Genomic DNA, 18,181 nt, shown 5'->3' on the forward strand with positions numbered 1-18,181 from the left:
GTCTCTGTACTGACGTTTTGCCTCTGATTGCCTTACGGATGTCATAGTTGGTCTGTTTGTACACATCCATGTTCCCAGTCACCTTGCCGTGGTTAGATGCGGTGGTTCTCGTTTCAGTTTTGCGCGAATGCTGCTGTCTAGTCACGGTTTCTGGTTTGGATAAGTTCTAATCGTCACAGTAGGAACAACGTCCTCTATGCACTTCCTGATGAAACTCAGTCACCGAGTCCATGTCATTGAAATCAGTGGCACTGGACAATGTGTTGTGCGTAAGCTTTTATACACTTAGAGAAAGGGCTTGTTTGACAAATTTCTATAGGCATTGAAGCATAAGGCTCAAGTATGGAACAATAGCCACAAGCAAATCCAGGCAATGTTTTAACACTCCTCAATTGTCCAGTGTTGGTGATAGCGTGCCCACTGGAGCCGCCTCTTCTTATTTTTAGCTGATAGTAGTGGAACCCGGTGTGGTCGTCTTCTGCAAAGCCCATCCGTGACGAGGGCCGACGAGTTGTGCATACCGAGATGCTGTTCTGCACACCACTGTTGTACTGCGCTGTTATTTGCCTGCTTGTGGCCCGCCTGTTAGCTTACACGATTCTTGCAATTCTCCTTTGACTTCTCTCATCAACAAGCTGTTTTCGCCCACATGACTACCGCTGACTGGATGTTTTTTGTTTGTTGCCACATTCTCGGTAAACCCAAGACACTGTCATGTGTGAAAAGTTCAGGAGGCTGTCCATTTCTGAGATGCTGGAACCGATGCACCTGGCACCGACTAACAGCACACTCAGTCTCTTAGGTCACTAGTATTGCCCATTTCAACGTTCAATCAAACAGTAACTGAATACCTCGATGTCTGCCTGCTTTATGTAGCAAGCCACGGGCCACATTACTCACTCTGTTGGAGCGAACCATTTTCGTGAACGGTACCACTGTGTATATTCTCCGGTCAAACTGAACTGAAATTATCAATAATTTGCACATTTAGCAACAGCACTGCCACGTTCCTACACAAACCCAGGATATCCTCCAAGGCCCAGTGTTCACTTGTTCACCCGTAGAAACTCTAATTGTTTGGCTGGCGGAGAATTTAATCAGAGCAGCCCGGAGATTAAAGTAAACTTTTCAGAGCCAGAACTTGGTAATGATGGTAATACTTATTGAGATCCATTAAGGACTCATCAAGCATAGCATTCTACCCAGCCCTTTTTTATGTGGTTAATTATTTAAAAGCTTAATTGGACCCAAAAAAAACGTTGACTCCGAGGTGCTCGGTGATGGTGACGACGGTGTGATCGTCTCTGCGGTCAGAGAGTTCCCAGACACGGAGAGAGAGGGTAGTCTCAAAATCCCTCCAAAGGACCGACTGCATAATAAACCAGGCCTGTTACAGCTCTGGATGGATTCTAATCAGGCATTTTCTCAGTCAGATGATTTTTCAAGCGCAAAGGATTTGGAAATAATAAAACATTCTCATTAAAATAATTTACACAGAAGGAAGGGAAATGCCAAACGCAGCCCATTCATTAAATGTCTTGGCATTCACAGCAAAAACCACAACACCATGAACAAACTAGTTATTTTGAAGGCATAGATGTAAAGAGCGAGGATGTACCATCTCTCTTGTGATATGGTCTTAATCATGGAGTAGGCCTAACTGAGCTCAGTTAAGGTCAGTTCCACAAAAATAAGCAATTATGTCAGAAATATAAATGACTAGTTTCTTTGTATGATATCCATCTAAACTTCTCTTAATTCCCTTGGATGAAGAGCTTTAAATTCCTTGGGACGTTTTGGACTTGGGCTTCATGGCGCTTGTCAGTGATGAAACGTCTAGGTGTTGTCAGAGATGATCAGGGGGAGGAGAGTGCCTAAGGTACGCTTTATTCTCTGCACAACTATTCAGTGTTCATATAGCCTAGCCCAGTGTTCTCCAACCCTGTTCCTGAAGAGCTACCGTCCTGTAGGTTTGCACTCCAACCCTAATCTAGCACACCTGATTCTAATAATTAGCTGGTTGATGAAACGATTCAGGTTAGCAACAACTGGGGCTGGAGCGAAAACCTAGAAGAGGGTAACTCACCAGGAACAGGGTTGGAGAGCCCTTGCCTAGCTAGCCATTTCGCTTTTATTTGTTGATAATGAAATCTGAAAAAAACTTTGGATACTTTCAGTAACATGAAAAGAATATTCCTGGAAAATGTGGGGTATGATAAGGGTTTGAGGGAGAGGACTAACTGGTGTCTTCACATGGCCACACCTCTTCAAAGTGGAGCGCATAGAAAGGAGTCATGACTGTGATGGGTGTTCCACGGTGAATTTTCTTCAATGGTTAAACGGGCTCATTCTGTTCAGAACAACCCAGGATATGACGCATTGCCATCTTGTAACTACATCAAACATAGTGATCAAGAACGTTGACACGGAAATATGGAAATGTGAAGTGCACATTTGGACTAACAGGTGTTTGGCTTGTAGTATGACATCAAAGCAGTATTTTATTATAATCCTCAACGTCTCATCTTTCAAAATACATGGAATCCTCGTAATTTACAGCATTTGCCTCATTCGGACAACAACAATTTCACAAAAGTTGCCCAATTAGCGGGAGGGATGGGGGCAACTTGTTGCATGTGGTGCTCAGAATAGCTGTCAGTGAAAATCCAGTCAACGCTTAGAAGCGCAGAGCCTGAGCTCTGATGTCATTTATATCATGTTACTGTACAGCCACTGCATTCCAATTTAGGCTCTTAACAGTTTCCAAATCTGCCATTTTTCAGTCTGTGTAAGGGATAATCCACTCCAGAATAAAACTCCTGTCAATTTGGTGATAGTCTGCGTCAGTGGTCACCAACCTTTTCTCTATCACGATTACTTTCTGAGTGAAAATGCTTGACTTAAAAAATGTAAGCCTTTGCAACATTAACCTATTAAAAACAGTACCTTAGCAATGAGGTTTGTGCAGTAGGCTATAGGCCCAATACAATATCACCACATATTGGCTTTGCTTGAAATGCCCTGCCAATGCACATGTTCAGACCATTAAAAATAAAATAAAATATGTATATTAAATATGTTGAGGTAGGCTATATAATCACACCGGTAATTGAGCATCTGTTGGAGTACTTGTGGGGCACAGCTGAGTGAGCATACATTTTAAATAATTTGCTTTGCATTTTTATTTTATTTTGCCCTCATCTGATGGTCAGTCTCTGCGGAGGGAGAGAGCAGCAGACTGAGGGTTCGCCGCTCAACGTCCCTCCGCTCTCCCTTTCCTCCACTGACCAAAAAGGGACACAGTCTTTCAGCGGATGACAACTTGTCGCACCGCATTATTTCTGCCTCATGCACGAATTCATGTTACTCCTATGAACAGAGAAAGTGAAATATTGCTCGATATTTAGAAATACCCAAGCCGCTAATAATACCAACGCAAGCCTATCGATACACTTTCCTTCTCATTCATTACAGCTTCATTGCTGGTTGTAGCATGAGTGTAGGAAGACTGTATTTTATGGTTTTTAAAATGTTGACTAAAATGTGTTGACAGTGCTGAGTAAGAACTTAAACATGAACTCACGCATAAAAACAGCAGCTCTTTGCTGTATTCGTTGACAGTTCTCTCTAGTCATGGTTTTGAAATTTCACAGTATCAACTTTCCTTTAGCTTGCTTTTACGCTTGCTACATTACTGCAGACATGGTAATCTGAGCCATCCGATTGGCCAGTAGTAGGCCTATAGTGCACTTGATTTGCTCTCCGGGCCCGCCGGGAAAGCAGTTTGTACTTTCAGACACATGAAATGGCAACACTTCGCCTACCTAGCGCGCAGGGCAGCTGAATCGGGTGCACCTACAGCCAACAGCGCGAGACAAATAAATAAAAATAGGATTTATCGTTGGGTTTTTTACAGAAATGTTTGGAGATCGACTAGGAATGCCTGGGAGATCGACCAGACGATCGGTTGGTGGTGACTGGTCTACGTTCTATGAGTTGGTAAAACATCGATTTTCACCATGATTTAACTTCTAGGTAGTCTATGAAATCACTGGAGATAAATGTATTCCCTATCACACTTCATAACGCTTTTTGAAACATTACCTGCACTCCCTATCGCCAAGTCAGCTAGGGTTGGACGGTATCCAGATTTCCATTCCCGAGATGTAGTGTATTTTTTTTTTAACGTTTTTTTACATAAAGCCCCAAACGTCACTTACCAGAATGCTAACAAGTACTAAGGAATTTCCATAGCGGATTAACTACTAATATAAACAACCGAGCTCATAAAGTTATGCAAGTATCTCAAAACGCAGATCACCTCACTATAGTCCTGTGTAGCTCAGTTGGTAGAGCATGGTGCTTGCAATGCCAGGGTTGTGGGTTCGATTCCCACGGGGGACCAGTATGAAGAAAAAAAAAATTATGCACTCACTAACTGTAAGTCGCTCTGGATAAGAGCGTCTACTAAATGACTAAAATGTAAATGTATAGCTGCGCTGCAGGAGTGACTCACCTCACAACGCTCCCGTTTTGTTCATTGTGCTTCTTTGAGGCAGGCACATGTTTATTTACAAACAGCTGTTTTGGGAAACTAATACCAGTAAGCTTTATAATGAAAAACAATTTAACAGGCGAGATGAAGAACTTGATCTGCTTTATCTATTGCCTTGTGCACAAGTTGACTGCAGGTATTTATTTAAAAAGTAAGTACATTTTATAAAAGTAATCATACTAAGGGTATTTGGAATACCCCAGAATACGGTATACCACCCAACCCTAATATCAGCCAACAGTGTTTCCCCTATATTAATTTAGCTGCAGAGCACTGTGAATTTATTGTGATTCGATGTTCCGAACATATTGCTCACCATATGTCTGCTGCAGAGGGAAAAGCAAGCCATGAGAAAACAAGCTTTGATCAGGCATGTAAATAAAAGTGCCGTAAACAAATTGGCTCCCTATTTTAAAAAGATGGCGAACAAACTATGAAGCAAAATAATATAGCGACATTGTCAATACGATACGCTATATCGTCAAAAAATATCCAGATTATGTAAATGACACGATCCCCCCCCCCCACATGCATTGATCTTCGCACCGGTAGTAGGCGCGAGCGCATTGACGAGCAAGGAAAAAATATTATTAGGCCTATGTTAATTAATCAGTTATTGATTTGTCCTCTTGATATACAGTGAGGGGGAAAAAAGTATTTCATCCCCTGCTGATTTTGTACGTTTGCCCACTGACAAAGAAATGATCAGTCTATAATTTTAATGGTAGGTTTATTTGAAAAGTGAGAGACAGAATAACAACAAAACAATCCAGAGAAAAGCATGTCAAAAATGTTATAAATTGATTTGCATTTTAATGAGGGAAATAAGTATTTGACCCCCTCTCAATCAGAAAGATTTCTGGCTCCCAGGTGTCTTTTATACAGGTAATGAGCTGAGATTAGGAGCAGACTCTTAAAGGGAGTGCTCCTAATCTCAGCTTGTTACCTGTATAAAAGACATCTGTCCACAGAAGCAATCAATCAATCAGATTCCAAACTCTCCACCATGGCCAAGACCAAAGAGCTCTCCAAGGATGTCAGGGACAAGATTGTAGACCTACACAAGGCTGGAATGGGCTACAAGACCATCGCCAAGCAGCTTGGTGAGAAGGTGACAACAGTTGGTGCGATTATTCGCAAATGGAAGAAACACCAAATAACTGTCAATCTCCCTCGGCCTGGGGCTCCATGCAAGATCTCACCTCGTGGAGTTGCACTGATCATGATAACGGTGAGGAATCAGCCCAGAACTACACGGGAGGATCTTGTCAATGATCTCAAGGCAGCTGGGACCATAGTCACCAAGAAAACAATTGCTAACACACTACGCTGTGAAGGACTGAAATCCTGCAGCGCCCGCAAGGTCCCCCTGCTCAAGAAAGCACATATACATGCCCGTCTGAAGTTTGCCAATGAACATCTGAATGATTCAGAGGAGAACTGGGTGAAAGTGCTGTGGTCAGATGAGACCAAAATTGAGCTCTTTGGCATCAACTCAACTCACTGTGTTTTTGGAGGAGGAGGAATGCTGCCTATGACCCCAAGAACACCATCCCCACCGTCAAACATGGAGGTGGAAACATTATGCTCTGGGGGTGTTTTTCTGGTAAGGGGACAGGACAACTTCACCGCATCAAAGGGACGATGGACGGGGCCATGTACCGTCAAATCTTGGGTGAGAACCTCCTTCCCTCAGCCTGGGCATTGAAAATGGGTCGTGGATGGGTATTCCAGCATGACAATGACCCAAAACACACGGCCAAGGCAACAAAGGAGTGGCTCAAGAAGAAGCACATTAAGGTCCTGGAGTGGCCTAGCCAGTCTCCAGACCTTAATCCCATAGAAAATCTGTGGAGGGAGCTTAAGGTTCGAGTTGCCAAACGTCAGCCTCGAAACCTTAATGACTTGGAGAAGATCTGCAAAGAGGAGTGGGACAAAATCCCTCCTGAGATGTGTGCAAACCTGGTGGCCAACTACAAGAAACGTCTGACCTCTGTGATTGCCAACAATGGTTTTGCCACCAAGTACTAAGTAATGTTTTGCAGAGAGGTCAAATATTTATTTCCCTCATTAAAATGCAAATCAATTTATAACATTTTTGACATGCGTTTTTCTGAATTATTTTGTTGTTATTCTGTCTCTCACTGTTCAAATAAATCTATCATTTCTTTGTCAGTGGGCAAACTTACAAAATCAGCAGAGGATCAAATACTTTTTTCCCTCACTGTAGCTCTATGTCAACAGTAGGCTGCTAATGATGTGATAATAGTCAGTTCACCCTTGACAACAAGGCATGTTGAATGAATGGTAGCCTACATGTCAGTCCTGATGGATTAGGTCAGGGATGGAGATCTGAAACAAGCTCATATAGGCCTAGTTCAGTTGTTTCATATTCCAAATAGCCCACAGTAAACTAGACTACTACATTGCATCCAGTAATTGAATTATTCAGAAGAAGCTGCCAGTTTACATTTTCACTAGACTATCCACATAAAGAGACCTATTAATTAGAATAATCGGAGTGTATGCATGCATTGTAAAGTGTTCTAGCCTGTATGGACAGACATTGTTTTGCAACTAGGAATTAAGTTTCAACATTTCTACATGCCATGTCAGATTATTCAAGTGTGTTAACTTCTGTGCAGCATGAGTGGGCAGCTAACATGATGCAGCCCAGACTCCCAGTGCAGGCTAGCAATGAGTAAATGGAGCAAGTACGGTGCGTGCTATGATAAGGTGTAGTCTGCGCTGATACAGGCTTGATCCGTGAGACACATTTGTGACTACATTTCCCAATGTACCATGTCCAAGATTGCCTTTTTTGTACTTTTTATAAAAGTATAGACTCATACCATTTTGAAGCTCTATCATACACTGCAGTTGGGGGAAACATGGGAAAGTTATGCTTATTTTTAATGTTTTTCACACTTGCATCTTTTTTTGAGTATGCCCATTCATCATCGTTCACACCCTCTTAAGCCTTAGCCCCACCCATCTCTTTTAGTATTCAGATGAGGCACTTTTGCTTAATTTAGTGATTTTAAGGTAGTGTAGTAAACAAGGGGTGAAAGTAGTAGCCTACAATAAGGAACATCTCCAGGTAAAAATACACTATCTAGTCCTTGGCCTATATCCTAACATGATCTTCACATTTTCTCTGGTAAACACACTGTATATCAAACCAGCCCCCATATACACCTGGCTAAGTTTATGGGTCAGGTAATCATCTGGCTAAGTGTAGTATTTTGTTTAGACATGTAGCTAGCTAGCTAATCAAGTTCATGAACCATGATTCCAACCCATACAGTTTAGCAATACAAACGGTTTGTCATACACTTAGCTAACCAACCAGCTAGCTAACAGTAGGTTATAACTAGCAATGCAAATGACTTTATAACAAAATTAGATACTAATTGAAGCTAACGTTAGGCTCTTACCTGTATACATGGATGAATGCTTCACGGCAGACGAACTCCTTGTAGATGTAATCCAGTGAGAGTTGATTTATGCTTAGCCTTCTGAGTTCTCTTCAACTCTCTCCGCATTTGCAATCAAACTTCGGAATTCATCTCCTTCTCATACTCTGCTTCTACCGGGCATTCCAGTTCAAAACTCAGTCCACTTCTTCCTTGACAACACTGTTGATCTCCGTTTCTTTCCCATCACTTTCATCAGAAAACTCTGCAATTTCTGGTTCAATGATAATGTTGTTCAATGACATTGCTATTATCTTTATTTATATATTTTTTTAAAATCTACGGTAGACTACTTATCAGGCAAGCCCCCATTTTATGTTATAGACAGTATTTCTTTACGTCTTTTCTGTGAATTAGGAATGCCCATTTTACACCTCACTTGAGAGATCCAGACTAATTTGACGGATGTACCGAAAGTAACACATTCTAGTACCGAACCGTTTTTTTATGTTCTAGTATCGAAAAAGTACAGAGGTTTCGGTATACCGTGCAACACTATCTGTGCAACACACAATTACATACTAGCTGTTCCCATAGACTTCCAGTCATTGAGCCAACAACTATCCATTTAAAAACGCGTCTCTGCAGAAATAAATATGACACAATTTTTTGCAACGGTGGCAAACGCTGTCAGGCACCGCTCCAGAATCTCCCATAAGTATTCAATTCGGTTGAGATTTGGTGACTAAGACACATACTTTAAACCCCCTATGCTCCTTTGAGACACCTTTTTCAAAGTCATTGAGATCTCTTCTAGCCATGGTAGCCAAAGTAATGGGCAACTGGGCATTTTTATACATGAGCGCAAACGTGATGTTAATTGCTTAATTAACTCAGGAACCACACCTATGTGGAAGCACTTGCTTCCAATATACTTTGTATCCATCATTTACTCAATGGGTTTCCTTTTATTTTGGCAGTTACCTGTACCAGGTTGAACATTATAGATTATACACTACTAAATGGATAGTGCCATTTATTTAGGTGATTTTACAGCTAGCTAGCTACATCACATGCTGATATTGACTTTGGTATTATCGTGTGTAGCTACGTTTGCTTTCTAGCTAGCTAGCCAGTCTGCCCAGAGAGCACATTGCATTGTGAGTTTGGTATCTGACATGAGCTGCAAAATATTTCCTAAACGGTTTTCACACGTTACTCCCAACCTTATTATACCGACCAAAAAATAAAGTAAATCACAAACCATTATTGTTAGCACATATTTAGTGTTATTTAACACCGTAAATCATAGGAATGTTTTTTTGGGGGGGTGTATTATTCCTTTTGAGGGGGATTCACCAGAATGTGCATGCCTGCATGCAAGTGGTATGTAGCAGCCTATTGGAACTCAACTGCAAGTATAGTTGTTTTGGAAGCCATTGCTGTCCCACCCAGTCCCACATTAAGTGCGCACAAATAATTACAGGTGCCAGTGTTTTCAATGTTCCAACCCTATATTCACATGTAGGCTAATCCAGTCTGCTGCGTTTGTGGTGACTAAGACCAATGGAGTTGGAGATGTTTATCTGACTCAGCATTTAGATTTTTTCCAGCTTTGCTGAAAGCTTTACAAGGGTGTGCTGCTCCTCTCACAGCCCTAGCACTAAACACTCTCTAATACATGTTATCTCCACTTTCTGCTGTGAAAATGGCACCCATGCCGCATTGTGGCAGGCGTCGACTGCTTTAGAGTACTTCAGCTGCTGTATTCTACATCTCTGTCAGAGACGGTAACTGCCAAGACTTATGTGGTGCTAATACATTGCTTTTTCTCCTCCAGCCAAGCCAAGCCAACCGAGCTGGTCTAACGATGGTGCGACTGCAGAGAAACACAGCTACTCATGGTACAGCAACGCCTCAGAGAGCGACAAGAAGCCCATCGCTCAGACCACCACCCTAAAGAGTGAGGCCAAGGACTCTTACGACAACTGGGATGCAGTGATGCTTCTGGGGCCCACCTCACCCACCCCAGAGCCCCCTAGAAACCCCTCATCAATGTGGGGTGGCGCGGGCGGCTACGGCCTTGGCCTGGGTCTGGCCAGGGAGGACAAGCCATCACCAGAGCCGACCCCCAGTTACGAGGTGGGCCAGGGGGACTTTGAAGTCCCCATCGAGCCCTCCGAGTCCCAGGACCACTCCCAGTCTCTCCTCAGGGCCAGCACCAACTGCCGGACCTACCGCCGGCCCAACAAAGGCAAGCAGGCCGGGGACTCTGACAGCACCAGTAGTACTAGCACCAGTACTAGCACATCCTTCAGTAGTGGGCCCGGATCTGGCCCACTCAAGACCAACAATACAGAGAACAGCAGCAAGCCAGTGGGCCGCGGGAGGACGAGAGACTACACAGTGCTGCACCCGTCCTGCCTGTCGATGTTTAACGTCACCATTCAAGACCGGGTCATGGAGGAATACAACCCCGCTTCTGCTGTGGCTGCCCCGCTGACAGACCTGGGAGAGGCTGGCCGACTGCAAAAGAAGACGGAACCAGCACCGGCCAAGCCCACCAGGTGACGACCTTCTACCTATTAGTGATGGGGGGAGAGGGGAATCAATAGTTACATATCGCAATATTATTTTGGATGATATTATATTCTTCTCTCTCTCTTTCTCTGCATCTCTCTCCCAGGTTCAGACCTACACAGAGCAAGGCAAAGAAAGACACCAAGCTGGACTTCTTTGGCTTCGAGGAAAACGAGGCGGGCCGTGGTGCCACCCAGGATGAGGGCAGTTCTGACCCCGTGGCATCCGGCAGCTCCAACTACAAGATTAAGTACTTTGGCTTTGACGATATGAGCGGCAGCGACAGCGACGAAGACGAGGGGTCCCACGCCAAAGAGAGGAAGGCTAAGAGGGCTGTAGCCACCGCTGCTGCAGCCGCAGCCTCCTTTGCTGCCATGGAGATGAGGGTGGACATCCCCCTGTCAGGCAGTGAGGAGCTGGACAGTCAAACCAGCAGCAACACAGGTCAGGGACAGGGCCTCAGCCGAGGTCAGTACTACCAACCCCCCTCGGGATTACACAGACCTGCAGGGCATACTTAGGCCTCAGGCAAGGTCAATAACATGAACATCGAGATCTTTACACACGAGCCTCACTAAATGTTAATGTTATGTCAAAAGCTAATTAGGAAAGCGAGGAACGTTTTGTTTCAACCTTCATGCCAGGTCTGTAAGGCCATTAGCGGGGTCAATTATTACTTTTTTGGCAGTATTTGGGATCAGCACAAACGAACAAAACCAGACAGTCCTGATAAGAAAACTGAGAAAGACTCTTACTCATACTCACCCACTCACAGATCTTTCATTTACATTTACATAATTTAGCAGACGCTCTTATCCAGAGCGACTTACAAATTGGTGCATTCAACTTATGATAGCCAGTGGGACAACCACTTTTTTTTTTTTTTTTTTTTAATGGGAGGGGGGGGGGGGTAGAAGGATTACTTTATACTATTCCAGGTATTCCTTAAAGAGGTAGGGTTTCAAGTGCCTCCGGAAGGTGGTCAGTGACTCCGCTGTCCTGGCGTCGTGGGGGAGCTTGTTCCACCATTGGGGTGCCAGAGCAGCAAATAGCTTTGACTGGGCTGAGCGGGAACTGTGCTTCCGTAGAGGACAGACATCTCATATTTATACAGTTGAAGTCTGAAGTACACCTTAGCCAAATGCATTTAAATTCAGTTTTTCACAATTCCTGACATTTAATCCTAGTAAAAATTCCCTGTCTTAAGTCAGTTAGGATCACCACTTTATTTTTAAGAATGTAGAATGTCAGAATAATAGTAGAGTGATTTATTTCAGATTTTATTTCTTTCATCACATTCCCAGTGGGTCAGAAGTTTACATACACTCTATAAGTGTTTGGTAGCATTGCCTTTAAATTGTTTAACTTGGGTCAAACGTTTTGGGTAGCCTTCCACAAGCTTCCCACAATAAGTTGGGTGAATCTTGGCCCAACCTCCTGACAGCTGGTGTAACTGAGTCAGGTTTGTAGGCCTCCTTGCTCGCACACGCTTTTTCAGTTCTGCCCACACATTTTCTATAGGATTGAGGTCAGGGCTTTGTGATGGCCACTCCAGTACCTTGACTTTGTTGTCCTTAAGCCATTTTGCCACAACTTTGGAAGTATGCTTGGGGTCATTGTCCGTTTGGAAGACCCATTTGCGACCAAGCTTTAACTTCCTGACTGATGTCTTGAGATGTTGCTTCAATATATCCACATAATTTTCCTTCCTCATGATGCCATCTATTTTGTGAAGTGCACCAGTCCTTCCTGCAGCAAAGCACCCCCACAGCATGATGCTGCCACCCCCGTGCTTCACGGTTGGGATGGTGTTCTTCAGCTTGCAAGGTACCCCCTTGTTCCTACAAACATAACGATGGTCATTATGGCCAAACAGTTCTATTTTTGTTTCATCAGACCAGAGGGCATTTCTCTAAAAAGTACGATCTTTGTCCCCATGTGCAATTGCAAACCGTAGTCTGGCTTTTTTATGGCTGTTTTGGAGCTTGCTGAGCAGCCTTTCAGGTTATGTCGATATAGGACTCATTTTACTGTGGATATAGATACTTTTGTACCTGTTTCCTCCAGCATCTTCACAAGGTCCTTTGCTGTTGTTCTGGGATTGATTTGCACTTTTCGCACCAAAGTACATTCATCTCTAGGAGACAGAACACATCTCCTTCCTGAGCGGTATGACGGCTGCATGGTCCCATGGTGTTTATACAGATGAATGTGGTACCTTCAGGCGTTTGGAAATTGCTCCCAAGGATGAACCAGACTTGTGGAGGTCTACAACTTTTTTTCTGAGGTCTTGGCTGATTTCTTTTGATTTTCCCATGATGTCAAGCAAAGAGGCACTGAGTTTGGAGGTAGGCCTTGAAATACATCCACAGGTACACCTCCAATTGACTCAAATGATGACAATTAGCCTATCAGAAGCTTCTGAAGCCATGACATCATTTTCTGGAATTTTCCAAGCTGTTTAAATACACAGTCAACTTAGTGTATGTAAACTTCTGACCCACTGGAATTGTGATAGTGAATTATAAGTGAAATATTCTGTCTGTAAACAATTGTTGAAAAAATTACTTGTCATGGACAAAGTAGATGTCCTAACTGACTTGCCAAAACTATAGTTTGTTAACAAGAAATGTGTGGAGTGGGTGAAAAACTAGTTTTAATGACTCCAACCTAAGTGTATGTAAACTTCCGAATGTGTGTGTGATATATATATATCTCGCCGCATGCATTTATACATGCCGGTATAGATCTGAATATAGATTTTCCATAATCTATTCTAATTAAATACTTTAGTCTAATAATGACTTGGTCACAGAGATTCACTATTCTATCTGTAAGTATATGGACTTGGTAATGAACTGTGATGTTCCTGCCCTAGTGTAACACGTCTACATTTGGCATGTCCCCTGTAGATGTGATGGACTTCCCAGAGGACAACTCTGCCTCTGTGGGCCTAGAGATGCCCAGGAGACCTCAGGCAAAACAGGTGGAGAAATCAAAGGAGAGAAGGGAGACCAATAGGAAGATCTTCAGTGGCCCCAAAAAGGTAAGAGTGCGGAGAGAGTTCCTATAGAACACTAGTCCAGGGTCGTGTTAATCAGGCCACAACGGCACATCGTAGCGAAACGCTTTGCAACAGAAAACAAAAAAAGTGCACTTTTCATTGGACACGTTCAGGTAGTGTAATAATGAACTAGACTCAGAACATTCAGCAGATAATCAGTAGACTACACTCTGTATGCATTGCAGAGATGCCAGGCCAAAACGGCTTGTTGGATTATTTTATATGTGGATGAATGAAGGGATGAGCACGGTCATTGAAGTCTCTGAGATGGTTCTCTTTTATTTATCAAGAGAACCAGTAATGCCCATTCTCCAATCGCTTAGATGGACTTGATCTGTAAGAGCTCCACTACTGATCTTTAACCCTTCTACAATATCCACGGCCCGCTGAAATTGTATTAACATAATAAAGATAATCCCTATCAAAATCCGTCTCTTTAAGCTAGAGATATCTGTTTTCTTTGCAATCCATTGCCAATATCGCAGTTCCGCATCTGCGGTGAAAGGTGGCAGAGCTAGAGCGGTGTTTGTCAGACCATGAGACATCCTGAAAATCGGTATTCTCACAAAATGTCTGCAGTGTCCGAACAGTTTGGCCTACAAACTGACCCCTCTGTGCAAAGGTGAGTCTCTCACGAACATGTATATGTCGGTTGTTTTGCTCCAGGACGCCCACAATCCTCACAAGACTTGTCTGAAGGTCCCTGGTACCAGTTAAATTTTTTTATGGAAGTGTACAGTGCATTCGGAAAGTATTCAGACCCCTTCACTTTTTCCACAGTTTGTTACGTTACAGCCTTATTCTAAAATGGCTTTTTAAAGAAATCCTCATCAATCTACAAACAATACCCCATAATGACAAAGCGAAATCAGTTATTTATTTATTTTGTAAATGTATTGAAAATAAAAAACAGTTACCTTATTTAAATAAGTATTCAGACCCTTAGCTATGAGACTCGAAATTGAGCTCAGGTGCATCCTGTTTCCATTGATCATCCTTGATATTTTTACAACTTGATTGGAGTCCACCTGTGGTATATTCAATTGATATGGAAAGGCACACACCAGTCTATATAAGGTCCCACAGTTGACCGTGCATGTCAGAGCAAAGACCAAGCCATGAGGTCGAAGGAATTGTCCGTAGAGCTCAGAGACAGGATTGTGTCGAGGCACAGATCTGGGGAAGGGTACCAAAAATTTCTGCAGCATTGAAGGTCCCCAAGAACACAGTGGCCTCCATCATTCTTAAATGGAAGAAGTTTGGAACCACCAAGACTCTTCCTAGAGCTGGCTGCCTGGCCAAACTGAACAATCGGGGGAGAAGGGCCTTTGTCAGGGAGGTGACCAAGAACCCAATGGTCACTCTGACAGAGCTCCAGAGTTCCTCTGTGGAGATGGGAGAACCTTCCAGAAGAACGACCATCTCTACAGCACACCACCAATCAGGCCTTTATGGTAGAGTGGCCAGACGGAAGCCACTCCTCAGTAAAAGGCACATGACAGCCCGCTTGGAGTTTGCCAAAAGGCACCTAAAGGACCAATATTGAACTCTTTGGCCTTAATGCCAAGCGTCACATCTGGAGGAAACCTGGCTCCATCCCTACGGTGAAGCATGGGGGTGGCAGCATCATGCGGTGGGGATATTTTTCAGCGGCAGGGACTGGGAGACTAGTCAGGAAAGATGAATGAAGCAATGTACGGAGAGATCCTTGATGAAAACCTCCTCCAGAGAGCTCAGGTCCTCAGAATGGGGCGAAGATTCACCTTCCAACAGGACAACGACACTAAGCACACAGCCAAGACAACGCAGGAGTTGCTTCAGGACAAGTCTCTGAATGTCCTTGAGTGGCCCAGCCAGAGCCCAGACTTGAACCCGATCGAACATCTCTGGAGAGACCTGAAAATAGCTGTGACGCTCCCCATCCAACCTGACAGAGCTTGAGAGGATCAGCAGAGAAGAATGGGAGAAACTCCCCAAACACAGGTGTGCCAAGCTTGTAGCGTCATACCCAAGAAGTCTCGATGCTGTAATCGCTGCCAAAGGTGCTTCAACAAAGTACTGAGTAAAGGGTCTGAATACTTTTGTAATTGTGATATTTCAATTGATTTTTAAAACATTTGCAAGCATTTCTAAACCTGTTTTTGCTTTGTCATTATGGAGTATTGTGTGTATTGATGGGGGAAAAAACTATTTAATTCATTTTAGAATAAGGCTGTAACGTAACAATGTGGAAAAAGTGAAGGGGTCTGAATTCTTTCGGAATGCACTGTATATTATGGAGATAGTTTGCCATGATACCAATATCGCAATATTTTTTCGGTCAAAGCCCTAGTTGTTAGGTGCAGGTTATATTTTATACAATGGTTCGTATAATGATGGTTTGTGAAGGTAACTTGTCATTAATTGATTTTCTTTGCATTCGGGCTACTACAAACCTGTAGAGTGCCAAGGTGCCTTCCAAGTCTTCCGAGGTGCCTTCTCCTCAGTCCTCATCCATAGCCCTTTAATGTCCTCCATGCAGGTAACATAATGGGAGAGCTAAACGCATAAAAAAAACGATAGCCCTCCAAAATGACCGGGGTATTCATGAGTTGTCAAAAGGTAGGGCTTTCAATTACGACTGGGCTAACTGCAGGGGTATTGAAGTGGCACTTTGACGCATGCAGCGGTAATGCATTATTCTGCTGGTTTAGTGTAGTCCCAAATTGCACTCTATTCCCTATATAGTTCCTACTTTTGACCAGGGCCTGTAGTGTACTATGTGCTGTAGGAAATATGGTGCCATTTGGGAAGCAGCCTGTAAGAAACCTCCAAAAAACCAAAAACATTTGATTCTTAGCAATGAATATTCTTATATCGCAGTTTGTTTATAAATTGCTTTAAAAAAGTGGCTGTTTTGCATAATAATCCAACAATTCCCTGTATTTTTTCATTCTCTATAACCAGTTGTGCTTCATGCATTATTTCTCACGTGCTCGCTCTCTCGCGCGCTCTCTTACTCACACTCTTGCATGCTCTCTCGCTCTTGCGTGCTCTCTCGCTCTCTTGCTCGCGTGCTCTTTATTTTTTTAGGGGGTAGATCAGCTTTAATATTGCAGATAGATTGTAACTTCCATCAATGTAATTGTCTGCATCACTTCCAATCCCCCATATGTTTTTTTACCTATATATATATATATATATATATATATATATATATATATATATATATATATATATATATATATATATATATATATAATATACACACACACACACACACACACACACACACACACACACACAGTGGGGGGGAAAAGTATTTAGTCAGCCACCAATTGTGCAAGTTCTCCCACTTAAAAAGATGAGAGAGGCCAGTAATTTTCATCATAGGTACACGTCAACTATGACAGACAAAATTAGATTTTTTTTCCCAGAAAATCACATTGTAGGATTTTTTATGAATTTATTTGCAGAAACAATAAGTATTTGGTCAATAACAAAAGTTTCTCAATACTTTGTTATATACCCTTTGTTGGCAATGACACAGGTCAAACGTTTTCTGTAAGTCTTCACAAGGTTTTCACACTGTTGCTGGTATTTTGGCCCATTCCTCCATGCAGATCTCCTCTAGAGCAGTGATGTTTTGGGGCTGTCGCTGGGCAACACAGACTTTCAACTCCCTCCAAAGATTTTCTATGGGGTTGAGATCTGGAGACTGGCTAGGCCACTCCAGGACCTTGAAATGCTTCTTACGAAGCCACTCCTTCGTTGCCCGGGCGGTGTGTTTGGGATCATTGTCATGCTGAAAGACCCAGCCACGTTTCATCTTCAATGCCCTTGCTGATGGAAGGAGGTTTTCACTCAAAATCTCACGATACATGGCCCCATTCATTCTTTCCTTTACACGGATCAGTCGTCCTGGTCCCTTTGCAGAAAAACAACCCCAAAGCATGATGTTTCCACCCCCATGCTTCACAGTAGGTATGGTGTTCTTTGGATGCAACTCAGCATTCTTTGTCCTCCAAACACGACGAGTTGAGTTTTTACCAAAAAGTTATATTTTGGTTTCATCTGACCATATGACATTCTCCCAATCCTCTTCTGGATCATCCAAATGCACTCTAGCAAACTTCAGACGGGCCTAGACATGTACTGGCTTAAGCAGGGGACACATCTGGCACTGCAGGATTTGAGTCCCTGGCGGCGTAGTGTGTTACTGATGGTAGGCTTTGTTACTTTGGTCCCAGCTCTCTGCAGGTCATTCACTAGGTCCCCCCGTGTGGTTCTGGGATTTTTGCTCACCGTTCTTGTGATCATTTTGACCCCACGGGGTGAGATCTTGCGTGGAGCCCCAGATCGAGGGAGATTATCAGTGGTCTTGTATGTCTTCCATTTCCTAATAATTGCTCCCACAGTTGATTTCTTCAAACCAAGCTGCTTACCTATTGCAGATTCAGTCTTCCCAGCCTGATGCAAGTCTACAATTTTGTTTCTGGTGTCCTTTGACAGCTCTTTGGTCTTGGCCATAGTGGAGTTTGGAGTGTGACTGTTTGAGGTTGTGGACAGGTGTCTTTTATACTGATA

The 18,181-nt window shown here is 43.2% G+C and overlaps 1 protein-coding gene across 2 annotated transcripts in view; it reads left to right on the top strand.

The window, feature by feature from the left end:
• The window catches only part of LOC121547299 (wings apart-like protein homolog), a 62,392-nt gene that overhangs the window by 10,042 nt on the left and 34,169 nt on the right, over positions 1–18,181 (top strand). The window contains exons 3-5 of one of the 2 annotated variants that reach the window (XM_041858488.1): positions 9,812–10,538; positions 10,658–11,019; positions 13,464–13,597. In XM_041858488.1, the coding sequence (XP_041714422.1) occupies positions 9,812–10,538; positions 10,658–11,019; positions 13,464–13,597 (1,223 nt within the window). The remainder of the gene's footprint in view (positions 1–9,811; positions 10,539–10,657; positions 11,020–13,463; positions 13,598–18,181) is intronic. The other variant, XM_041858489.1, reaches the window with a different exon arrangement.

This window comes from Coregonus clupeaformis, chromosome 31 (genome assembly GCF_020615455.1).
Source record: "Coregonus clupeaformis isolate EN_2021a chromosome 31, ASM2061545v1, whole genome shotgun sequence".
NCBI classification, from domain to species: domain Eukaryota; kingdom Metazoa; phylum Chordata; class Actinopteri; order Salmoniformes; family Salmonidae; genus Coregonus; species Coregonus clupeaformis.